Source organism: Oncorhynchus tshawytscha, linkage group LG09 (genome assembly GCF_018296145.1).
Source record: "Oncorhynchus tshawytscha isolate Ot180627B linkage group LG09, Otsh_v2.0, whole genome shotgun sequence".
NCBI lineage: Eukaryota > Metazoa > Chordata > Actinopteri > Salmoniformes > Salmonidae > Oncorhynchus > Oncorhynchus tshawytscha.
Window position 1 is genome coordinate 81,715,351 of NC_056437.1, and position 26,104 is coordinate 81,741,454.

General features: G+C 46.4%; 1 protein-coding gene across 1 annotated transcript; it reads left to right on the plus strand.

Moving 5' to 3' along the window:
• Window positions 1–445: 445 nt before the first annotated feature.
• On the plus strand, window positions 446–24,282 carry LOC112258868 (nucleosome-remodeling factor subunit BPTF). Its single transcript, XM_042327890.1, has 30 exons — window positions 446–1,160; window positions 2,882–3,704; window positions 4,678–4,898; window positions 7,173–7,346; window positions 8,857–9,057; window positions 9,308–9,456; window positions 9,765–10,123; window positions 10,277–10,408; window positions 10,755–10,884; window positions 11,013–11,148; window positions 11,290–11,718; window positions 11,934–13,815; window positions 14,021–14,145; window positions 14,261–14,389; window positions 14,649–14,799; window positions 14,991–15,030; window positions 15,452–15,671; window positions 16,978–17,120; window positions 17,298–17,427; window positions 17,725–17,966; window positions 18,080–18,326; window positions 18,458–19,107; window positions 19,149–19,684; window positions 19,892–20,117; window positions 20,303–20,583; window positions 20,681–20,869; window positions 20,968–21,160; window positions 21,384–21,468; window positions 21,677–21,863; window positions 23,424–24,282. The coding sequence occupies exons 1-30, from the start codon at window positions 680–682 to the stop codon at window positions 23,458–23,460; spliced, it is 8,928 nt and encodes a 2,975-aa protein (XP_042183824.1). The 5' UTR covers window positions 446–679; the 3' UTR covers window positions 23,461–24,282.
• Window positions 24,283–26,104: the final 1,822 nt, after the last annotated feature.

Below are 26,104 nucleotides of genomic sequence, written 5' to 3' on the forward strand. Positions count from 1 at the left end.
AAATTAAACATAAAAAACCGCATTATCAGATATTTTGTATTCATCCAATGCATACCCTTGGCAGAATACTTTTTAAAAAATTACTTCACCTCTATGACTCTAGGAGTAAAATCATGAAGGGGTATGCTTAAATTGGCAAAATAATAATTTAACATTATAATTTGAGAAAATTTTGAAAATAGCAACAAATGTTAGTTTAAAAAAATGAAAAGCAAGATAGAAACAAGTTAGGTATCATATCCTTTTCCCATTTATAGATATTCATAATACACTTTTGTAGCCTACTTGACAAAACATAATTTCGGTCATTTTATTTTTTGCAATTCGGCAATAATTGCAAACTTCAGTTCAGAGTGCAATGACTGAATGTATATACAAATCCCTTTGCCTGTTCAGGTCTACTGTACTGGAAGAACAGTCACCACGTGACATCAGCACTGGGCCTTCGGTCTGTTTTCAGTAGTCGGAGAGGAAGAAAAATGGCGGCTGCGACCGATCAGAAGCGGGACGCCAGCCATTCGTTTTGAGCTTTCTCACGTAAACCGAGACCGGGGCTTTACGGGACTACTTCTTTGGAATCTACGCAAATCAAGCTTTCTGGCGGTATCCGTTTTTCTTGTTTCTGTGAAGGCTAAATAAACGCAGAAATTGAAATTGAAAATAATAGCTTTTATATATAATGAGGGGGAAAAGAGGCAGGCCGCCCAAAACCCTGCGGATGCAGGAGCCTTCATCCGAGCCGGAGCGTGGCTTGAGACCCAGGAGGGAGTTGAGGGCAAAGGGGAGAGGTAGTGCCGAGGTCGATTTTGAGAGTCCCAAGAGGGGAAATAACTCTTCGTCTAGGGGCAGGAGGAAAGTGGGATCATCTCGCGGTAGGGGAAGAGGCAGAGGTTGTGGTGGCAGAGGTACTAGGGGCAGACGGTCAATCGCTAGATCTGTGGTTTATGATGATCATGAAAGTGATGAAGATGATGATGCTGTGAGTTTGAGATCTGAGGAGGATGAGTTGATAGAGGAAGAGACGATAACAGACGAGGAAGAAGAGGCCCTCAACGAGGAGTCAGACCCGCTTGAGGAAATACTCGAGGAGGATGATGATGATGCCAGCTACTGTACTGAAAGCAGCTTTCGGAGTCAGAGCACTCATGGCAGCACTCCGGGTAAAACCGCAATATTGCTCAAGCTGCTTAGAGAATGTTAGAAAACAATGACATTGTAACTAATTATAATTTGTCTGGGCGTATTTTCATTGGCATTAGTTCTTATAGTGCAGGAAGCTGTATTGTTCAAAATGGAGAATGCATTGACTGTGTATAAAAACAGGCCTAGTTTGAGTTCAAAATTGTTGATGATGGAATGAAAGCTTTGCATTTAGCGATCTAGGCAGTGCACGAGAGCCGAATTGCACATGTTTGAATTCTGAAACATCTTTAACTAACAGTATTGTGCAAGATGTTATTATAATTGTGTTTGCTAGTTTTGGATCTGACTTGGCTATTGCAAGAGCTAGGTAGTTATAACATACCTTATCTAACGTTAGCAAGCTAGGCTAACAAGCGAATGCCTGAACCTGCTAAACAGCTGTGAATGCAGATTTATCATTTAGAAAACAATTAAAATGACGAACAACCTTATTAACATTCCAGAGTAGGTAACATACACTAATAACTAGAGTGTTTCGAATGATAAAACAACCCTTGATGATGCATAATTTACTTGCAAGGGAATAGCTACTTAGCATGTCTAGCTAGTTAAATACTTTGTCAAATGTGTCTTTAAATTAATGAGACTTAATTCCCTTGGGAGTTTTCTTTAACACACTCTTACTTATCATTAGCTTCTTATATCCAGCATAGGTTTATTTTCACAGCTGAGAAGCAGATGAGTTCTTCAAGCTAGCTAGTTAGCAATGTCATGGGCTTGTGCTCTTGTCCAGGAGGACCCAGCTAGCTTGCTAGTAATCCACATCAGCTCGAGCTAATGACAGGACAGGGTACCATGTGGCCCATTGTTTTGAAAATAAGCGCTCTCAATTTCACCAGTTGTAACTATGTGAGGAAGAAGTTTCAGTCATGCAGCACAATAATGTTTTACATTCCCCAAAATGCATAATGGGATTATTAATTTCAATGTTAAATTAATATCTGTACTATTTAATATCCATAATATGTTATAAACTTTGGAAATTAAATGCAAAAGTTATTTTTGTTTCAACACACTTTTGATGCAGATTTTCTTACACAATAGATATAAGTAACTATATTTAGATTATATTAAAGTTCATTATTATTTGTGGAAAGTATAATTTGAAAGATACTGACAAACAATGTAAGAAAGATACAAAACATATCTGTAGAATAGCAGAAAAGTAATGTTGCTGTTGCAAAACATTATCACAGTGTTGGGTTAGACCCATTTTAAGAAGTCATTTTTTACATTAAAGGGAATGTCCATTATGTTAAATTGTTGTTCTTGACATTCTCAATTGCAATAATATAACCCCTCTCAATTTTCTTGGTTCCTGGGTTTAATACCCTTGCCAACTTTGAGTTGGTGTAGTGTTTCGACAAGTCGAAGACTTTATTTGTTTTAAAGCAGACCTGACACCAATATAAAGAATCAAACATATTTCTGTGGCATTAGATTTCAGAGACACTTGCGAACTCTCCTTTTACATGGCCATGGCTAACATTTGTTCGCTTGTGTAAATTCTGTCTTCAACTTGTTTCTTTGAATTTAATTAATGTATGATTTAAGCCCTTGAGACAATGTAATTCTGCTTTGCCTGGGTTTTATGTATGATTTACAGAATGCAATTTCAGTTTTAGTCTTTAAATCACATGGATTATGGCATTCACTGCTCTCTCTCTCTGTCTGGCAGGGCGGAAGAGGACGCGGGTGCACTGCCCTCGCTCGCCCATCTTTGAGGAAAAGGAGATCCCTCCTCTGGAGCTGCCCAGAACCTCTGAGGATCTCATGGTGCCCAGCGAGGAACTGCTCAATGTGTCCTCCATCTACGAGGTCCTGCGCAACTTCAGCACGGTGCTGCGGCTCTCTCCCTTCCGCTTTGAGGACTTCTGTGCTGCGCTGGTAGGCCAGGAGCAGTGCACGCTGATGGCAGAGACCCACACAGCCCTACTGAAGGCCATCCTGCGTGAGGAGGACACCTCCAACACCACGTTCGGTCCTGCTGACCTCAAGGACAGCGTCAACTCCACCCTCTACTTCATTGATGGTATGACGTGGCCCGAAGTGGTCCGTGCCTACTGCGAGAGCGACCAGGAGTACCACCATGTCCTGCCCTACCAGGAGGTGGAGGACTACCCCTATGGCCCTCTGGACAGTAAGATCAAGGTGCTGCAGTTCTTGGTGGATCAGTTCCTCACCACCAATATCGCCCGCGAGGAGTTGATGTCAGAGGGGGTGGTGCAGTATGATGACCACTGCAGGGTGTGCCACAGGTTGGGGGACCTGTTGTGTTGTGAGACCTGCTCTGCTGTCTACCACCTGGAGTGTGTGAAGCCGCCGCTGGTAGAGGTGCCGGAGGACGAATGGCAGTGTGAGATCTGCGTGGCACACAAGGTGCCCGGGGTCACAGACTGTGTGACAGAGATGCAGAAGAGCAAACCCTACATCCGCCAGGAGCCCATCGGCTACGACCGCCACCGGAGGCAATACTGGTTCCTAAACCGAAGGATAATTGTGTAAGTAATTACTGGCCCCCACCCGACTTCCCTTGTTGTGACTTCATCAATATTATGCACCATCTCAATACCATACTGAGTGATCATACCTGAGTGATACATTGTAGTTTGTGATGTAGTCAGAGAGTGGATGTATGTCCTTGAGGTTCTTGAAAACAAGTTAATCGATTGCCTTCAGAATTACTTAGTTGTTTTTTCCAGTGCTGAATCGCTTGGTATAACATCAGTCATGTCTTGTGGATAGAATAATACACATTTTGTTGCTGAACACTATGTACACACAGATGGCCTGAGAGGGCTGATTTAAACTTGGAACATATTTTTTAACTTGAATTTTAGTAGCTGGATGTTGTTGGTAATCACCCATATTCATGTAGAAGCAGCCTGGATTAAACATTTACTGCGTGTGAAAAATGTAGCTGATTTCAACGATGACTCAATCTGAAGAGTGGGATCTATCTGACAAGCTGTGGGAGGGATCATTAGTGGCGGTTTGAGACATCAGCCAGCGAGGCGAGGGTGCAGGGATTTGTTAATTGTGCCCTTAGTTAGGGTGAAACTCCTGTGCTGTGATGCCATAGCCCCCCTGAGAGTTTACTGAACTGCTGCTGGAGTATCCACTTCTTCATCATGTTGCCTCCTCCATTTGAACATATCTTCGCAATTGCTTGTAATTGGTCTCTCTTGTGAGAGGCAAACAAAAAGGAGTATGTGTGCTGGAAAACAACATGCGCTCGAATGGAATTTAAGCTTATTGCCCATTTGCATTCAGTGTTGATTTTCCTTTGAAGTTAAGATATCTTTCTCTCCCGGGTTAACGATGCCTCATGCAGCATGATATGCCATACAATGATGCCATCTCATAATCTATTCATTAAGGTCCTTGAACCTGTTTTATAAACAAACTGATTGTCAATTATATTCCATCTTATTTGTCACAACTCTAATAATGGTTGTTGACCTGTTATTCCAGTGAGGAAGACGGGGAGCATGATAAGAAGAAGATCTGGTACTACAGCACAAAGGTCCAGCTGGGAGAGCTGATAGAGTGTCTAGACAAGGAGTACTGGGAAAACGACCTGTGTGCCGTCCTCGAGGAGATGAGAGAGGAGGTGCACACTCACATGGACATCACTGAGGACCTCACCAACAAGGCCCGCGGCAACAACAAGGCCTTCCTCACGGCAGCCAACGGTAAGGCTAGACAGCCACCTGCTGGGCGCTCTGAATCACTGTCTGTCACACTGAAGCATTTTTAGCTGGTCCATGACTTCTATGCATTGTCGATATAGAAATGTCAATGACGACCCCTAGGCTACATGTTGTGTCGCTCCTGTGAGATTACATTCCAATACATCTCTGGTGAGGAGAGTACATTCTCCCTCGTGCTGAAGTATGATTAGGATGGTTGATCTATTAGAACTGTCAGAGGGCCGCAGGTAGCCTAGTGGTTAGAGCGCTGGGTCAGTAACCGAACGGTTGCTGGTTCAAATACCTGAGACGATAAGGTGAAAAATCTGTCTGTGCTCTTGAGCAAGGCACTTAACCCTCATTTTCTCCAGGGGTGCTGTACTACTATGGCTGACCCTGTAAAACAACACATTTCACTGCGCCTGTCCAGTGTATGGGACATTTAATAACCATCAAACATCGTAGATGTTGCTATTCCCCTTTCTTTCTCAGCCTTTTTACTTATCATGCAAACAGCGTTTTTCTTATTTCCATCGAAGGGAGAAAGTTGGTTTTAAACCAGTGTCCTTTTCTCTGTGTGGCTACTCTACTCCTCCTTGTTTGTTGTAGAGCCTTCCTTTGTTTCTGCATTTCCTGACCACTAGATCTCATAGTTTACACAAACCAAGCTTTATATGGTAAGCTTGCTTGGTTCTAGTTGTACTGTTTTGGCATCAGTGTCCTCAATTGTTAGACAATGCGGACTTCCTTTGACAGATATTCCAAAGACAAGGTGGATTTTCTTTAAAGTCAATGCAGAGTCTTTTCTCTCCTGTCTCGTTCCACCTGTACCATCTGTAGTGATGAACTGGCTTTGCTGGTATTTTATCCTCTTCAGAAGCCCACTGCTTCATCCTCCCTCTATGGTGACTCCTTTATCTCTCCCTATGAAAACCTCAGTTATGAACCGTTGGCAGGTGGGGAAGGGAGACTGATTTCATTTTTCATCTTCTCCTGTGACCCAGGATACCTTCACAGGCATAATGCTTTCTGCTGGCTGTCCACATCTTTTTTTGTTAGATCCATATCCCTGAATTAAGATTGGAATCTCTCTGTCTTCCTTTTATGGGGAGAGATTTTATACCATATCATAGAACACATTATTGATCCACCACTCTCTTGCTTTTAGTGCTCAGACACCAATTTCATTAACGTCATCTCCGGAGTGTTGACCCACTGTTGCATTTCAGGGAACAATAGTAGAGACAGCAAATCAGGAGTGACTCACTGACATGGGTTCTAATGAGTTGTTCTTGGTTTTAGCTGCCAATGGCTAACTATATTGGTATTTAACTGTGCTGGTGATCATACGTGTTGTGACTTGGTTATTATTACCGGTCACAATCCGTTTCCACGCATTCTTCACACAGTTTCAAGTAGTGCTAGAAGGTGTATTAGCAATCTGCAAGATTGATATGTTTGTGTGGTTGTTCTCTGAAGGTGAGTGACTGCTTCTATGAGAACTAGGATGGAAGGGGTTAACCTAGTGACAGGATGATCTTGACATTGTTACAAGCATTATACATAGGGCCTGTTACTTTCCAATTGCAATTTTACCAGCTAGTTTTCTATTGTTTCAAAATGTGTAGGAGAGCAATTTTGGAAAGCAATTATGGTTTGACTCCATTATATATGTAATGCCATCCTGTAATAGAAAGGCATCATTTCAACAAACAGGCTAGGGCTAGTGAGCCAAACAACTCCATTCCATTTCTTATTGTCTAGCATAGCTTCTCTGGTTGGGAATTAGCTACTTGACACATCTCCTTGTATTTTTTGTTGTTGTATTTTACCCCTTTTTTCTCCCCAATTTTGATCTTGTCTCATCGCTGCAACTCCCCCAACAGGCTTGGGGGGCAAAGGTCGAGTTATGCGTTCTCCGAAACATGTCTCATCAAACCGCGCTTCTTAACACCCGGCTGCTTAACCCGGAAGCAAGCCGCACCAATGTGTCGGAGGAAACACTGTTCACCTGACCACCGAGGTCAGCCTGCAGGCGCACGGCCCACCACAAGGAGTTGCTAGAGCGCGATGAGTCTACAACATGTAGACCTACTGATTTACATAATAATGTGGTAAACAACATGTAGACCCACTGATTTACATAATAATGTGGTAAACAGCATGTAGACTTACTGATTTACACATAAAGCTGAAACGTAGTCTCCGGTCAAACAGACCTAACATGGTGTGTGGGTGTTGGCCATTTGCCTGTCAACTGTGTTGTTATTTGTGTAGATGAGATCCTGGAGCGTGTGCAGGGCAGGCAGGAACGGCGAGCAGTGGAGCAGGCAGAGAAGGCCACCACAGACACCACCAAGATAGAGGAAGAGACCCCCACACACTGCTCTCCACTATCAGACCACAGAGAGCTTGAAGACTCAGAGTCTAAAGAGGAGGCAAGCTCACAAGGTAAGACTGGAATTGCTCTTCTATGTGAGTTGTGTATTGCCTATGCTTTGGAGTCACTGCTACAGGCTTTTTGCTGCTGCTGCTTCTTGGCTTGATGATCTTCATGCTGGTTGGCTGCTCCTCAATGTGACCATTTGTTGATTTGATTATTGGCTGTGTTTGTTAGAAAGTCTACTAAAGAGTGCTCTTGGACCATTAAAGCTAAGTCATAGCTTCCTTTTAGGATGAGAGTGTCTTGAATGGCTGCAACACGGTTACACAGTATGCCTTTCTCTATCTACTGTCTACTAATTCAATACATAGATTACTAACAGAGCGAGCGAGTGGCATCCTTCACTTAGTCACCCAGTCCAGAGTAATGAGTGTAACAGAGGGGGCTCTACTCTGCCACAGTACTGCTCACCTCAGTATCACTCATTAAACTGACCTGTGTTGCTGACTTACTGAGATAAATCAGGAATAAACATATTTTGTATTGAGTATTTTCTTACTCTTAAAGCACTCTGCTTTTCACATCTGCTTATGTAACGTTTAAATAGCCCATTATTGTATCCCTTTATTTCTGTGGTTTTCTTTTCCAAGAATTTGTCTTTCATCCATCTTCATATGATCGAGATCTGCCTGGTTATTTTCTTCCTTCGACAGATGCATTGTGCCTTTTTGCGGGATCTTGTGCTCTTGCCATCCATTTTGTGTTCCATTGTCTTGTGTAGTGTTCAGCATGCAAGGCTGAACAGTGCTCAGGAGGCTGTAAGTGTAGCCTGTTGTTATTCTAGTCACCTTGTTCATTGCTTACATGTTCTATTTTCTCAATGCATTCATTGTGTTATCCGGATCCTGGTGCGGTGCATTGTCTGGTCCACACACTGTGAACTTGTTCTCAGATAATGGCGTTTCGGCAGCAGCATCCCTGGCAGGCAGCGCCCACCACGCTAAGTCTGTCACAACCAGCCTCTTATTCTCACCCCAATTCATCTGGAAAATTGGCCTCTGTTCCTTTAGGGGAAACAAAAGGCTGGCTGCCTGCCTGAACCTTCCACCTGCTCCCTCAGCGCAGTATATACAGCAGGGCCATTTTAACCCACAGCTCAGATACACAATATCTTTCTTAATTTGGTTCTGCAGCCGCGTTTTGCACTGCTTGTGTTGTGTTGCACTGTGTTTTTTAGCCTTATCTGTCAGCCTGGACTGCTGAAGTGCAAAGTCTTTGCCAGACTCACTGATTAAGCATTTCCCTGGTGTTATGCTAATTGTGCATTATCATTAAGGTGAGGCAGGGAAGGCATCAAGCAAAAAGCATTCTGTTTTTTACAATTGTTGTGGATTACAGGTTTTACTTTTTAAGTAGTTAATCCGTGTTTGCTCTGCATTGCCGTCATCATTTGCAACACTTTATCAGTGTAGACAGCTAGTGCCTGGTGCTGGTGTTGACGCATGTTTTCACTCAAAGGGAGCCTAAGGGTTTTGTGCTGCTCAGCTTCTCACTGTTCAATCCTCTCCTCCTCCCCAGAGGATAAGCCTGTAGACTCAGAGTCCCATGGAGAGGAGGACCCCTCTGCCCAGTGCCAGCCTACTCCACCACCACCACACCCTGGAGACGAGAACAGCAACAGCAGCCACGTCTCAGCGCCTGGGGTCCTCAGCAGGCCTGAAGAGCCAAACCTCGCTGACAGGTCCTCTCAGTCCTCCATCACCAGCCAGGATGACACGGGTACGCCGTTGCCGTACCATCCATACACTCAGGCCTCTGGAGGCACTCTGTTACTGATGCATGCCCTGACTCATTCAACTTTCAAGGGCCTTGACTACCAAGTGACATTAGAGATACTATTTGTATCATTGAACATTGCCTCTGCTGAGCTGGTTTTTGGCCCAATTAATCATGAATCCTTTATTCATGATTGACTTCTCTCTTTTAATTCATCATCACTGATCTTAATGATGTGTTCTGTTGCTCGCAGGTGAAGGCAAGGAGATTGGGAATGGTGAGGGGTCAGCGTCTGGATGGACTAACAATCGCATAGTGACTCGTCTGCGTAACCCGGAGAGTAAGCTGAGCCAGCAAAAGACCCAGGGAGATGGCAGCCCTACACCCAGGGACAGCAAGGAGGTGAGACACCAACCAGACACTGTTAACCTTCTGTCGTCTCTGTGGAATTTCACCCACAGCATAGTCTCTCACATTAGGAGAAGGCAGCCTTAGCAGGATTAAATGGATTGTCCTGTTATATTTTCAATCATCTAGACTGAAATCCAGTCCTCTGTTCCACATCGACTCACTTTATGACACAATGTTACACAATTCATTGAACTACCGGTAGTCTCCCAATTGCCAAATCCCTATGGATACGATGTCTCTCTTCTTAGCTGTGTCTCTATTCAGCTCAGTGCATATATCCCTGTGTGTCTCTCCATTAGACATCTCCTCCCAGCTCTGAGAGTGAAGTGGCTCTTCTGGGTACTGTGAGGAAAGACTTGACGGTGAAGGGCAACCTGAACAACTTCTTCAAGCTGGGCCAGGAGGGCAAGTTCCGAGTCTACCACAACCAGTTCAGCACCAACACACTGGGCCTCAACAAGCACCAGCATCGTGAGGACCACGACAAGCGCCGCCACCTTTCCCATAAGTTCAGCCTAACCCCTGCCGGGGATTTCAAGTGGAACGGCTCCATCCACGGCTCCAAGGTGCTGACCATCTCCACCCTGCGGCTCACCATCATCCAGCTGGAGACCAATGTCCCCGCCCCCTTCCTGCACCCAAACTGGGCCTCGCACAGGTACACTCCAGAACAGACTACTTACTCTGACATAGGAAAGTGGGGTTCAGAACTGTTTCACACAATGGAGAAATGGAATATTATTGTCTGATAAGGTCATGTGTGAAATCATGTTTTGCTGTATAGTGAGGTTGTGGGTTTGGGATTTTCCAGGACAAACTGGATTAAAGCGGTGCAGATGTGCAGTAAGGCTCGGGAGTTTGCCTTGGCGCTGGCCATCATGGAGTGTGCCATCAAACCAGTGGTCATGCTGCCTGTCTGGAAAGATGCGCTTGGACACACCAGGTAAGAGACATTGGTTGTGAATCAAAGGACTTAATTCATTGCTGAATTGAGTTTTGAGTCATAGCACATCGACCCAACTCATCCTGCTCTCTGCCGTCTAGTGTACAAGTGTACAATGCTAAACTGAATGAATTATATTGCTTCACTGCTCTGCTGATTATGAAGCATTCTGTTCACCTCTCTTCAGTGCAGAGGTCTGTAGTGGTGTGGGCAGTGTATGCAGAGAAGCTGACGCTTTTCCCATGAGTGAGAGGAGGTTTATTGTTGAAGATAATGGAGCCATGACTAAACAAGCCAGAGTCACCTTGCTGTTTTAATGTATTTTTTTCACCTCCCCTCCCTTCAGGCTCCATCGCATGACCTCCATGGAGCGGGAGGAGAAAGAGAAGGGGAAAAAGAGAGAGAAAAAACTGGAGGATGAGGAGACTATGCAGCAGGCCACCTGGGTGAAGTACACCATTCCCATCAAACACCAGGTAAATCTGGGTTCACTTTCCTCTCAAGTCCTGTTTGGGCTTTTATGACTGCATGATGTCTGACAACATAATCATCCCTTCGATTGTTTGGTCTTTTATCTAACTGGTTCTTTCTCTCTGTGTGTAAGGTGTGGAAGCAGAAGGGGGAGGAGTACAGAGTAACTGGGTACGGGGGCTGGAGCTGGGTCAGTAAGACTCACGTCCATCGCTTTTTTCCCAGGCTACCAGGGAACACCAACGTCAACTACCGCAAAGCACTCGAAGGTAAGTGTTTCCTCTGTACACATATTATCTCTGTCTTATCTCACTGATGATGATAAAGGCCACTCAAGCTGAAAATTTGGCTCCAGCATGCCTCAGTATAAATCAGGTGCTTCATGTGTTTTCATTTTAATCTCTCCACAGCAGCTAAAACTGGCAAAGAAAATGCAACATCTTGCCCGAACAAACGAAAATGTTTGCCCAAAGCACCAACGAGCTCGGAAACCCAGGCAAAAGAAGAGTCTACTCCAATTACTGAAGAAAAAGACCAGGAGGAAACCTCCACCATGGAGCCATCTGGGAACACTTCACTGGGAGAGGGGCAGACTCTGAAAGAGAAGGAAGAGAAAAATATCACAGACGTGGACGAGAAGAAAGGTGATCAGGAGGAAACCTCCACCATGGAGCCATCTGGGAGCACTTCACCAGGAGAGGGGCAGACTCTGAAAGAGAAGGAAGAGAAAAATATCACAGATGTGGAGGAGAAGAAAGATGATCAGGTGGAGGAGAAGACTGAGGACAAGATGGATGTTGACCCCAGTCCACCAGACACCTGTCTCAGTGAGGAAAAAGGTACAATGATATTAGTTTTCATCAATAAACAGAGAGGGTCCCCTGCTGTTTATCTGAATAAGACATTTTTATTAGATGACATTTGGTATTTTCCCCATTCTTGCTATGATTGGCTGTGTTCTATATTAATCTGGTACTTAGCAGCTGTCTTTCAGGTCTCACAGTTAGCATTTTTTTGATAATATCATTCATGGAGTTCTCTCTGTCGCTTTTAGTTATAGTGGACAGCAAATACCCCTCGTCACTGACTGACCCTGCTGTGAAGGAGGAGCCCAGGGAGGAAGAAGAACCTAAGCAGGAGGACTCTGAGGCCAAGCCACCTGTCCGCCCCTTCAACTGGGATGTGGTGAACGTCAGCGAGGGCTTCCAGCTCCGTACGGCCTACAAGAAGAAGGTGAAGACGTCCAAGCTCGACGGGCTGCTGGAGCGCAGAGTGAAACAGTTCACCCTGGAGGAGAAGCAGAGGCTAGAGCGCCTCAAACAGCAGTCAGCCCTGGCCAAACACACAGTCTCCAAGGAGAAAGTTAACACAGGGACTCCCACCACCATCAAGGCTTCTACAGCAGACAAGTTAGCAGTGACACCATGCACAAGTCTGAAAGCTGAGGAACAAGCAGACTCAGTAGTTAAAGACACAATTGTTAAAAGGCTTGACTTTGACCAGGAGCAGCCAGTGAAATCCCAGCCTTCAGGAGAGACAGATAATCTGGACGTCAGATTAGGCTCCACCTGTAAACCCCAGGCAGCAGGAGCCACAGGCCCCAACCTCAACACCACAGGGTTGGCCAACCATGAGAGCAGCGTTCAGGGAAATGGTGGGGATGCGTTATCTCAAACAGAGCTGAATGGAGGCTCCCAGAAAAGCATAGACCTCAACAACAAAGTCAATTTGACATCTCTAGAACCGGCTTTAGGTGCCCCCAAACCTCCCAGAGCAGAAGTGACGATAGCAGGAGAAAACGGTAGGAAGCATGGTTATGAGGAGACAGAGCAAGGTAATGGACAGAGGGAGATAGAAAGCAAACCACATTTATTGCAGGTGAATGGGAAAGACGCTGTTGACACCAAGGCTCCTGTAGACTCAAAGATGCACTTAAACCTGGCCAACAAAGTGGACACCAAGGTCATGCTCCAGACGTTAGAGGGTGAGATTAAAACACTGCCAGTGAAGGAGCCTATAAAATCCATTATGAACGGTACTCTCTCTCAAGACGGGTTAAAGGTCAACAACACTGTGTTAGCCACCAGCCCAGCCACGGCGGACGTAGAGAGAAGGGTTGTGGTGTCAGAGCCTGACTATCTGCCACCTCAGAAGGTTGCCAGACTGGAGAATAATGGCGACAGGGTGGCAGACTCCGTCACGTCGTCACTGTTAGGGCCGCCCACTGGTGTTCCCACGGTAAGCAACAGCACCAAGTCTGAGCCAATGGAGATTGGGCAGACGGCATCCAATAAGATCACCCCGTTTCCTATCCCCACTGCAGAGGAGTCCAGCTTGAGTAACAACACCACAGTGAACAGCAGTAGCAGTACTGGGGTGCTGAAGACCATCACCCAAGTCACCACAACCACTACTACCACCATGTCAACAGAGTCTCGCACGGTGCAGATAGCCAAGGTCTCCAGCAGCACTAAGCCTGCAGTGATGCCTGCTGCAGAGAGCAGTGCTGTATCCACCCTCACCACCATGACCAAGACCACCGTCACCAGGGTCAGCTCCCCGACCCTCGGGGCCACTGTCTCCGAGGAGACCAAGACTGTTGTCACTGCAATGTTGACAGATGCCAAATCTGGCCCCTCAGGCTCTTCAGTCACCTCCATGACAGTCAGTAAGGAGTACTCCACCAGAGACCGTGTCCGGCTGCTAAAGTTCTCCCGCTCCAAGAAGACCCGCTCTGGGACGGCCCTCCCCTCCTACCGCAAGTTTGTCACCAAGAGTAGCAAGAAGAGCATCTTTGTACTGCCTAATGATGACCTGAAGAAGCTGGCGAGGAGAGGGGGCATCAGAGAGGTACCTATCTTCAACTACAACGCCAAGCCAGCTCTGGACATCTGGCCTTATCCCTCCCCCAGACCCACCTTTGGAATCACGTGGAGGTTAGTCACGTAGTTGACCCTTAGCCATTAGGCTGCCATTGACACAGTGGACCACCTCATATGCCGTGCACTGAAATGAAAACAAAGAAAGACAACAATGCTTTGGCTAAAACCATTGAGGACATGGAACATGTACATTTGTCCATATAGCTGTTTGGTTTAAGGTTGTTTTGATAACACTCACTGACGTGGGTCTCCTATGCAGATACCGTCTCCAGACTGTGAAGTCTCTGGCGGGGGTCAGTCTGATGCTGCGGCTGCTCTGGGCCTGCCTGAGGTGGGATGACATGGCTGTCAAGCCCTCCCCTGCTGTAGGAACCACCCGCACAGGTGAGTGCACAGCAATCCTACCCTCCTCTCCCTCTCTGCCCTCATCCTTCCTGTCTCTCAATTTGAAGATGAGTTACCATTTCAAACAAACATATTTCCTTTCTGCTTTCCCCAGAATCCTCGGAGACGGCGATCACCACAACAGAAATCATCAAGCGGCGAGATGTGGGGCCGCACGGCATCCGGTCTGAATATTGCATCAGGAAGATCATCTGCCCAATTGGCGTTACCGAAGCTCCCAAAGGTAAAAGGATGAAACTGCATCCCAAATTCTCTTAGGATCACGCTGTCACAATCCTATAGAGGTCTCATGAATCTTTGCTCAGCTTGTTCCTCACCTCTTCTAGTGTTCTCTCTCAAGTACCTGAGTAGGCAAATCCTTTGCAATGTAAGTGAAAATATGAAGTTTAAGTAAGTTGTTTATCCCACAATAGAAAGAGTGACATTAATTGACAGATGTCATTTTCCCCTTTACCTCATCCTTTTTCTGTCCTCCTGGGTAGAAACTCCCACTCCCCAGAGGAAAGGCCTGCGCTCCAGTGCTCTGAGGCCAAAGAAGCCTGAGCCGGCCAAGCAGACTGGACCCATCATCTTAGAGACGTGGGTGGCCGAGGAGGAGCTGGAGATCTGGGAGATCAGAGCCTTTTCAGAAAGGTGAGCAGGTGGACTGTCCTTAGCCTTGTTGCTGGGTCTGGAGAGAATAAGCTGCTGTACTGCTTGATATTATGTGACCTTTGAACCTTTACTTCCCTCAAGATGTCTTTTAACCCTGTCCAGGTCTGTTGTGTTGTCTTGTTGTTATTGAATGTAGTATGACTAACTGGCTTGTCCTCTTGTGGTCCCAGGGTAGAGAGGGAGAAGGCCCAGGCTGCAGACCAGGCTAAGGTTAGTAGAACGCTGAAGACAGCAGAGGAGGCCAAGGCCCAATTGGAGGCTCAGCTAAAGCACCAGAGATTGGCTGCTCAGCAGGTGGGAAGATCAGACAAGTTTCCACCTTGCACTATGGTGACACCTAGCCTCCCTACAATCCACCCCCCCCTTCAGCCCAAACCTGGGGGGGCACAAACACTAAACACTGGGAGCTGGGACATTTCAAGGGCCTCTGTTTGGTTTGGTTTTGATCCGAATAATTGTCCTTTTTAACCATGTGCAATTACAAATGTGAATTGGAAGTTATGTTATGTATTATTCAGATGAGACATGTTCACTCTGTACTCACTCTTTTACTCCGGTCTCTACTTTACAATGAGTTTGGTGTTTCTATGTGGTTTAGCATAGATTTAGTATCTGAACCTTTGCGTTGTAGAAACGGTTGGAGCAACAGAAGCCTGGTGCCACCACCTCCACCCCCACCAGCACCCCTACAACCTCAGCCTCTGGCACTCCGGCATCCCTGACCAGCCAGGTCACCCCGGGGACTAAACTGGTCCTGGCCACTAAGCTGGTGACACCTGTCACATTCCAGCAGAACAAGAACTTCCATCAGTCGTTTGCTTCCTGGGTCAAGCAGGGCCAGGGTAGTCCAGGTGAGTTTGGCAACGACTAGCTGCTCATACAAAATCATGGCAGTGGCTACTGTGGGGGTGTGTTTTAAGTTGATAGTGATCCTTGGTAGCAGTGTTGAAATATTATTTTTCATATTTCCATGTTTTTGGTCAGAAGGCGTTTTCATTCCCCATTCGCTTTTTAATGGTGGCCATTGAGGTTCACTTGTGGATGTCAAATTGTTACAACAGATAATCTTAGGGTTTGGATTCAATTTTTTAATTTGACCTATTTTGATAGATATTTACGGTATGTTGAATGGCCTTAATGGCCAGTGGTGTCCACTTCCTGTATCTGAAACCCAGTCAAGTGTGGGGCTGGGAAAGGGAATTCTAAAAACATTTACAATCACTTTTGACTCCTAGAAAAAAGTTTCAGGCTCATAATCAGTTAATCAGTCCAAAAAGCATTATGCAATGGCTTTTTAAAAATCAAAGCTGGGGGGAAAGGACCCCTTAGTGGACACCACTGCTATACACCCTGGCTGTTGTGGTTGCACTTGCACACGGTGTGTGACTGCAGGTGGGGTGTGTCTTGCAGTCTCCACTTGCTCACGGGCCACCGTGGCCAACAGCATGGTCACCACCTCTGGACAAACGTTCCAGATCTCTGCCAGCCCGGTGACCATGGCTGGCCAGGTCATCACCGCCAAGCTACCCATCCCGGCCAACAGCAAGATTGTTACGGTCAACATGCCAACCACACAAGGAGGTATGGATAACCTTGCCGTCTGTATGGTTTTAGCCGGCATGACCGCATTGACAAGGCCTACCCCCACTCAGCAGGCCTACCCCCACTCAGCCAAACCATGAACCATCTCACCCCAGTGGAACCTTTGAGGGGATTTGAGGTGTTGCTTTTGGTTTGAGTGTGCTGGCAGCCCTAATACGTAGAAAATGCCACTGATTTATACCAGAACATTCCAGGACCCCTGGGATGCCCTGTCTGTCTCGCTCAGTAATAGACACAGTAATGGCTGTCCTGTCTGTCAGATTATTGATCCAATGGAAGCTTCCTTACAGTATCTTGGCTGCGTCCCAGACAGTCTCAACACAAAGGACCTGTTCTGCTTGATCCATACAGTCTGTCCAGGTCATCTGCAAGAGGGGCAGGTGACATTTCTCCCACTGATGGCTGTATTTCTTTGACAAACTGAATTCCTAGTTCCATGAGCGTTTAACAAGGGCGTTTGATTTGTTGTAAATCTCATTATTGAGGTTCAACACCCTACTGTTGATCTACTTGTGGTGAATTCATATTGCTTAACACAGTCCCTCTCCGTCACAGGTATGGTGCAAGTCCAGCAGAATGTCCTGGGCATTATTCCATCCAGTACCCCAGGCAACCAGCGGACCTACTCCTCATTCCAGAACCGCAACGCCACCATCAACATCAGACCCAACACCTCCACCTCAACCACCACTCAGCCGGTAGAGAATAGACATCCTAACAGATCTATCTCTCTCTCTCACATATTATTGCTGTCTTTTTCCCTCTTATGCTCTCCCCTGCTCTTTCTTTGAGTTATAATCTTAATTGGAGTGTAGTGAAATTAGCATAATCGTGTGTACAGTATCATTTATTTGTATTTTGTTTCTTTGGCCCAGGTCATTGCCACCGGAGCCCAGATCCGTCCGGGCATGTCGGTGATCCGATCGCCCCTGCAGCAGGGCACCACCATGGGCAAAACCATCATCAGAACCCCCTTGATGATGCAACAAGGTATTCTACCAGCCAGTAGGTCTCTCCTCTGCCGCCTCCCAACCCGTGGCTGCATGGCTCTGCTCACTCCTCAGCATGCACATTAGACAGTCAGCAACATTGCTTTGTGTTATGTTTATACGTATTCATTTTATTCGGATTGATACTATATTTAGAACTGTATTGGTAGTCCTCCGATGTTAACTTTATGTATGACCTCCAGCCAATTCATTCATGATAAGTCACCTGATTTGTTTTGGGACTGTCCCATGCACTTTTCTTATTTAAGGCTACTTGTGTGTCTGTTTGTCTGCCTCACTGCCTGTCCTCTAGGCCAGCAGCAGGTGGTGACTCAGATCATCCGGGGCCAACCTGTCTCCACAGCAGTTTCCAGTGCCAGCCCTGTGCAGACCAGCGCAGGCCAGAGGATGCTGGGTGCTGCCCCGTCCCCCCGTCCTGTCACCCCTGCCACCGGGCAGTCCCCATCACCATCCACCCCCCAAGGCGGCCGACCACAGCAGGGCCAGGTCAAACTCACCCTGGCCCAGCTCACCCAGCTAACGCAGGGGGCACAGGTGAGGAGCCACCTGCTCTCTTTTACACCTACTTTCACACATACTCTCACACTCCTGTTGGATATATTCTCTGTGTCTTTTTATGTCTGACTGTGTGTGTCTGTGTGTTCCAGGGAGGGAACCAGGGTCTCACAGTAGTAATCCAGGGACAGGGACAGACCACAGGCCAGCTGCAGGTCATCCCCCAGGGGGTGACAGTCATCCCAGGCCCTGGGCAGCAGCTCATGCAGGCTGCCATGCCCAACGGCCAGGTGCAGCGCTTCCTCTTCACCCCAGGGGCATCAGCCCCCACCCCCGCAACCACGGCCAGTGCTGCTGTCACCCCCGTCACAGCCCCCACAACAACACCCTCAGTGCCAGGTATGAGGCCAGGCCACTTCAACAAGCATTGTACACAAGGCTTTGCAGAGTTGTGAATTAGAATGTTGGTCTCTAGTTTGTGTAGATGTGTTAATACTGTGCTGCTGTCTCCTCTCTCTCCTCCGTTGCAGCGCTGTCTCAGCCTCCGGTTCAGACTCCCGCCACCTCTCAAGCACCGGCACCACCAGTCCAGCCCCCTCAACAGGCTATCGCTCCTGTCCAGCCCCCTCAACAGGCTATTGCTCCTGTCCAGCCCCCTCAACAGGCTATCGCTCCTGTCCAGCCCCCTCAACAGGCTATCGCTCCTGTCCAGCCCCCTCAACAGGCTATCGCTCCAGTCCAGCCCCCTCAACAGGCTATCGCTCCAGTCCAGCCCCCTCAACAGGCTATCGCTCCAGTCCAGCCCCCTCAACAGGCTATCGCTCCTGTCCAGCCCCCTCAACAGGCTATCGCTCCTGTCCAGCCCCCTCAACAGGCTATCGCTCCTGTCCAGCCCCCTCAACAGGCTATCGCTCCTGTCCAGCCCCCAACAGGCTATCGCTCCTGTCCAGCCCCCTCAACAGGCTATCGCTCCTGTCCAGCCCCTCAACAGGCTATCGCTCCTGTCCAGCCTCCTCAACAGGCTATCGCTCCAGTCCAGCCTCCTCAACAGCCTATCGCTCCTGTCCAGCCCCCTGCCCTCGCTCCGGCCCCCCTCCAGTGTCCACACATCAGACTCAACCCCCTCAGACTCAAGTCCACATCCCCCTCCAGTCCCGCACTGCATTACCCATCCAGCAGATAGCCCAGATCCCAACCTCTCCACAGCAGGTCCATATGAAGACTCTCTCGGTCTCCCCCTCTATCACCCAGGCCACAGTGAGGCCCATCCAGGCCCATGCTCAACTCCAGCCCCAGGTTACGGCTCAGATCAGGCCCCAGCAGCAGCTGCAGCTCCACCACCAACACCAGCTGATCACAGTGCCGGGGCTGCAGCAGCAGGTTCAGGTGCTGGGCACCATCCAGACCCACGTGGCGGCCCAGCTCCAGGCCCAGCAGGGTGGGGCGTTGCCCCAGCAGATCAAGCTGCAGCTGCCTATCCAGATCCAGCAGGCAGGAGGCCAGGTGCAGGCCCACCAGATCCAGAATGTGGTGACCATCCAGACAGCCAGTGTGCAGGACCACCTGCAGAGGATCCAGCAGCTCAGAGAGCAGCAGCAGAAGAAGAAGCAGCAGGAGGCCAAAAGGGAGCAGAGCCTGCAGGCCTCCAGTCCCAGCGACATCATCCAGAAACAGGTGGTGATGAAGCAGAATGCTGTGATAGAAAATCTGAAACAGAGGAAGACCATGACTCCAGCAGAGCGGGAGGAGAACCAGAGGTATGGCTGTCATTATTCACAGACATGACCCTTACATAACAACATTAATATGAATTACAGTACATTTTTTTAATCTATTTGTCAGTTCCAAAACCTTACTATGCTTAATCCTACCAACAATCGGCAACTATTTTGTGTTAGTTGTATTTTGTCTGATTCCATGATGAGTCTGACAAGCCCTCCCTTCCTCTAACCCCTGCTGAGCAGAATAATCGTCTGCAACCAGGTTATGAAGTTCATCCTGGACAAGATCGACAAGGACGAGAAGCAGGCGGCTAAGAAGAGGAAGAAGGAGGAGTCTGTGGAGCAGAAACGCAGCAAGCAGAATGCCACCAAGCTCTCGGCTCTGCTCTTCAAGCACAAAGAGCAGCTCAAGGCTGAGATCCTGAAGAAGAGGGCTCTACTGGACAAGGAGCTGCAGCTGGAGGTTCAGGTCAGTGCCAAAGCCACCTCTGCATCATAGGCCACTGTATTGTAGTGCTCCAGTAGGGTGTAGAAGTGTGATATTGGATGTGTTGCGGCCACTGCCCAGGAATTCCTTACATTGTGATACCAACTGTGAACCATTCTCTCTCTCTTTCCCGCTCCCCTTCCTTTCCTCTATGTCCTCTCTCTCAGGAGGAGCTGAGGAGGGACATCAGCAGGCTGAGGAAGGAGAAGGAGAAGGCCCAAGCTGCAGCCTCTCAGGCAGCCGCTGCTGCAGCCGCAGCCCAGGTGGTCTTATCCCTCTCCCCCACCATGGCCTCGCTCTCCTCCGCCCACAAACGCAAGAGGGACGACGAGAGGGACTCGTCCTCCGCCAAGCCCAAGAAGAAGAAGATGATATCCACTACCTCAAAGGATCACAAGAAGGAAGTCAAGCTGTACTGTGTCTGTAAAACGCCCTATGACGAGGCCAAGTAAGATACGGATGCACCATATCGGGTTCCCATTGAAACACTGAACATGTAACTGAACTGTAGCATGTATGTCGAACTTAAGTCCACATGGTTTCAGGTTCTACATTGGGTGCGACCTGTGCTCCAACTGGTTCCACGGTGCGTGTGTGGGCATCACGGAGAAGGAGGCCAAGAAGATGGACGACTACGTCTGTAATGGCTGCAAGCAGGGCCAGGACTCACAGGACTCAGAGGGCAACACGGAGGAGCTGTACTGCATCTGCCGGACGCCATATGATGAAACACAGTATGATAACACAATACTAATAAGGTTATAGCTTGGGTGAACTGAATGTTATAGGTCCAAATATCCCTGACCTGTACTTCCCATGTCTTTTCTCCCAGGTTTTACATTGGCTGCGACCGTTGCCAGAACTGGTACCACGGGCGCTGTGTGGGCATTCTGCAGAGTGAGGCCACCCACATAGACGAGTACGTGTGCCCGCAGTGTCAATCCACGGAGGACGCCATGACGGTCCTCACACCATTAACCGACAAGGATTACGAGGGTTTAAGAAGAATCCTGCGCTCTTTACAGGTATGAAAGCCTGTGGTCTCCTCTTCAGTGTCTCTACTGATGATGCATTTGATATGGATATGGCCAGAGTTGGGAGTCACATCATGTACCCTGTCTTGAATAAATGAAACAACGTTGCATTGCAGGACCAGTGTTCTGGTCTGGGGCACTACATTCTCAACATACTTCAGTATACCTCACTGTTGTAAATCTAGTGAAACATCCATTGTTCTGTTATTAACAGGCTCACAAAATGGCGTGGCCGTTCCTTGAACCAGTAGATCCCAACGATGCTCCTGATTATTATGGCGTTATAAAGGAACCGATGGGTAAGGGCAAGGGCAGATCTCTAAATCACTGTAATGTCATTGACTGTCGCTATTATTTCTGTTTTGGAGAAAAAACATTAACCTTGAATGTGTTGGAAAGTAGACACAAAATGTGTACTTAGCTAGTGTTTATGTTGATTGTTTAGAAAATATAATAATTGACCAACACATTTACCTTTGCTCACCCTTCTCTTTGTTTCATCCCCAGACCTCTCCACAATGGAAGACAGATTACAGAAACGGTATTACAACAAGCTCACTGAGTTTGTGGCGGACATGACCAAAGTCTTTGACAACTGCCGCTACTACAACCCCAACGACTCCCCCTTCTTTCAGTGTGCCGAAGTTCTGGAGTCATTCTTTGTACAGAAGCTCAAAGGTTTCAAAGCTAGCAGGTAAGTTCAGAGCTCTCATGACTCCCAAGGCTCTTCAGAGGGCCTGTCATTAATTCTCCTGTTAGAAAAGACTCCCTCTGTCATGTTCCTCTGCTTCCATGGTCTCATCTGACATTAGGGCAATGGCTTGGCAGTCATATAATGTTCATGACACTCCATGTGACTTTGAATCTGCTTTTGAGAATTTCCCAAGAACACCCTTTTTTAAATATTTTCTTTTTCATTAAACCATGCATCTGTGTCATGCTAGTTAGCCTCATGCGCTCTCTGGGCATGTCCGTTTCTGTTATAGTAGCCTGACTTTGGCTGTGGTCTTCCCCACAGACCTGGCTGTGGTTTGTGGGCTGCTTGGTAGAGGGATGCAGAGTCTTACCAAAGCCTACAGGGCTGACTTCAGCTCAGACATCCTCCCTGCAATAGTTTTCAGTAGAGCTTCATTAATGTTTGCTCCATCTCTATGTCATGCATCACCTTGCATTGTGTCTCTTTCACCTGTACCGCATGCATTTGATTTATGCCACTCATTCTCTCTTTCTTGCAGATTGTGATGTCATAAGTCTGACGTTATAGCTGGAGTCTGAGCTGGATGCTGGGGTCTCTAGTAGTGAATCATGGAACTTGCTGTTTCATAAACAGTGGAAATTCTGTGTGATTATTGTCAGATTTAAAGAAATAAACACCCAAACACAAGTGTTCTATCAGTGAAACAAACCATGCTTAAATGTACATTTGCAAGTATAGAAGCCAAATTCCAAAGATGCCTTCCTGTGACAATCACAAAATGGCAGCCATTATACACTTACAAATCAAGTTTTGAAGGGATATGCTTTTTATCTATTATTTTGGTAATTTTACCATTTCAAATTGTATCAATCATCAGCAAGATAAGTGTCAGGGAAGCTTTTACTTAGAAATGTTTAATGTTTATTTATAGTTAGTTATTCTCAGAGAGGGAGATATAAAAACAACATTTGGGACCACATATGTAAAGCTGTATATTTTATTATTATATATTTATCAAATTAAGTTCCTCTCTTCCTCATGGCCTTCTTTCTGCTAATTTAAATATCATGCATTTGTAATGAATGGGCATGATTTTAATATAGTGCACAGGTTTGTAGGTAAATTTTAGCTTAACTACTGGTTGATTTATTATTTGGATGTTTTAAATTTTGTGGTTAAAACAATAAGATGAATATTGTATGGTTTTTAATCCTTTTGTTAAGGATTATTTTATGGTTAAAACAAAGAGAGCCTATGGTCAGAGGAATTTATATAGACTTAAAATAATAAATAAAATGTCACGGCTTAACTATATTGGACCCCATGCCTTACTGCATGAAGGTACCTCAGGATGTAGACGTGAAGCACTATTTTCATTGACTAAGTCATTCCCAATGAATTAGAGCAGCCATGTTGGTCTATCTCCTTCCTGGCCCCAAGGCATCCATTTTTTCTATCACTGTATTGTTGTTTGTTTTTTGTTCATGTCAGTATGTTTAAACTATTCATAAACATTTTTAAAGGTTCTCAACTGTTCCCCTTTTCCACATTCTATAGGTCTCATAACAACAAACTACAGACTTCGACCTCTTAGTATATACCACATATTTGAACAACAAAAAAATGCACTCTGCGAGAATGGGGATAAATTCTGAACAATTAATCCATGTTGGGACCTGGCTCCTGTGCTTTGTGACCTCCACTCCTCTCCCTCCTTCTGGCCCCACCACGCAGCCCCCAAAGGAAGACTCTCCCTGTAAGACCAGCAACGCTGCTCCCACACAACTGTCAGGTGGAGCTGCTGCCTGCCCACCTCTGCCACATGGACATTTGACAAGGGGTTAAAATGGAGGGTTTGAATAAAGGCATTTCTGGAAAAAGGTTACCTTGAAGAAAATACTTTCTTTGGAGATCTCACGTTTCCTTGTTCCTTCTTCTTTATTTCTAGCCAGTTGAAGAAATTAAGAAAAGCTTACGCTTCCAAGGCCATGCCCATAACAAAACAAAAAAACATTTGACGCCTGTTTGAATGTTGAAAAATGTTGAGCTGAGTTGCACTCAGTGTATCAGATTGCACAGTGCACTTATGTGTGTGTCTCCCCTTTCAATCACTTTATTAGAGGTGGTGTGAAAGATATCTCATTGGGAAGTACTTGCTTGATTTTGGACCTTTTAGCTTTCTGGACACGTAACAGTTTGAGTTTCAGTCAAGCTATGCTGAAATGAATAAAGTATTTGGTATTAATTGCCCAGCAGTAATGACACTGCTAAGGATAAAAACACAACATGTATTTGAAGGTATCCTGCCCTGTTTGTAAAACTTGTCAGATTTTGAACTTTTGTTTTTGTATTACAGCTGAAGAGATTGATGTATATGAAACATAATAAATGGAGAAGACTGAGCTCTCTTCCACTACTGAAAGTGTTGGCATATGTTTTTGTGAAATAAATTGCTCTAGCTATATGGAAATATTTTTTCCCTTCAGCATTTACAGTGCATTCAAAGTATTCAGACCCCCTTGATGTTTCCACATTACAGCCGTATTCTAAAATTGATTAAATAGTTTTTCCCCCTCGACACACAACACGCCATAATGACAAGGTAAAAACAGGTTTTTAGGAATTTTAACAAATGTTTAAAGAAAAATATTTAAATAATAATCCCTGTTTACATAAGTATTCAGACCCTTTACTCAGTCATTTTTGAAACACCTTTTGGCAGCGATTTCAACCTCGTGTCTTCTTGAGTATGATGCTACTAGCTTGGCACACCTGTATTTGGGGAGTTTCTGTAGATCCTCAAGCTCTGTCAGGTTGGATGGGGAGCGTCGCTGCACAGCTATTTTCAGGTCTCTCCAGAGATGTTCGATTGGGTTCAAGTCCAGGCTCTGGCAGGGCCACTCAAGGACATTCAGAGCCACTCCTGCGTTGTCTTGTCTGTGTGCTTCGAGTCGTCCAGTTGGAAGGTGAACCTTCGCCTCAGTCTAAGAACCTGCTCCAGAGCACTCAGTACTTCATCAAGGATCTCTCTGTACTTTGCTCTTTTCATCTTCCCCTCAATCCTGACTAGTCTCCCAGTCCCTGCTGCTAAAAAACATCCCCACAGCATGATGCTGCCACCACCATGCTTCACCGTAGGGATGGTGCCAGGTTTCCTCCAGATGTGACGCTTGGCATTCAGGGGAAAGAGTTCAATCTTGGTTTCATCACACCAGAGAATATTGTTTCTCATGGTCAGAGTCCTTTAGGTGTTCTTTGGTAAACTCCAAGCAGTCTGTCATGTGTCTTTTACTGAGGAGTGGCTTCCGTCTGGCCACTCTACCATAAAGGCCTGATTTTATTTTTTATTTCACCTTTATTTAACCAGGTAGGCTAGTTGAGAACAAGTTCTCATTTACAACTGCGACCTGGTCAAGATAAAGCATAGCAGTGTGAACAGACAACACACAGAGTTACACATGGAGTAAACAATAAACAAGTCAATAACACAGTAGAAAAAAAGAGTCTATATACATTGTGTGCAAAAGGCATGAGGAGGTAGGCGAATAATTACAATTTTTGCAGATTAACATTGGAGTGATAAATGATCAGATGGTCATGTGCAGGTAGAGATACTGGTGTGCAAAAGAGCAGAAAAGTAAATAAATAAAAACAGTATTGGGATGAGGTAGGTAAATTGGGTGGGCTATTTACCGATGGACTATGTACAGCTGCAGCGATCGGTTAGCTGCTCAGATAGCAGATGTTTGAAGCTGGTGAGGGAGATAAAAGTCTCCAACTTCAGCGATTTTTGCAATTCGTTCAGTCACAGGCAGCAGAGAACTGGAAGGAAAGGTGGCCAAATGGGGTGTTGGCTTTAGGGATGATCAATGAGGTACACCTCATCACGCATGCCATCGTGACCAGTGAACTGAGATAAGGCAGAGCTTTACCTAGCATGGACTTGTAGGTGACCTGGAGCCAGTGGGTCTGGCGACGAATATGTAGCGAGGGCCAGCCGACTAGAGCATACAGGTCGCAGTGGTGGGTGGTATAAGTAACAAAACCGATGGCACTGTGATAAACTGCATCCAGTTTGCTGAGTAGAGTATTGGAAGCTATTTTGTAGATGACATCGCCGAAGTCGAGGATCGGTAGGATAGTCAGTTTTACAAGGGTAAGTTTGGCGGCGTGAGTGAAGGAGGCTTTGTTGCGGAATAGAAAGCCGAATCTAGATTTGATTTTAGATTGGAGATGTT

Bases quoted from the DNA above. Each gene is read 5' to 3' on its own strand.
- LOC112258868 (XM_042327890.1), top strand. From the start codon at position 680: ATGAGGGGGAAAAGAGGCAGGCCGCCCAAAACCCTGCGGATGCAGGAG. The intron at 17,428-17,724 runs GTAGGTCTCTCC...CCTGTCCTCTAG, and splicing joins ACAAGGTATTCTACCAGCCA to GCCAGCAGCAGGTGGTGACT. The intron at 20,870-20,967 runs GTATGATAACAC...CTTTTCTCCCAG, and splicing joins ACGCCATATGATGAAACACA to GTTTTACATTGGCTGCGACC.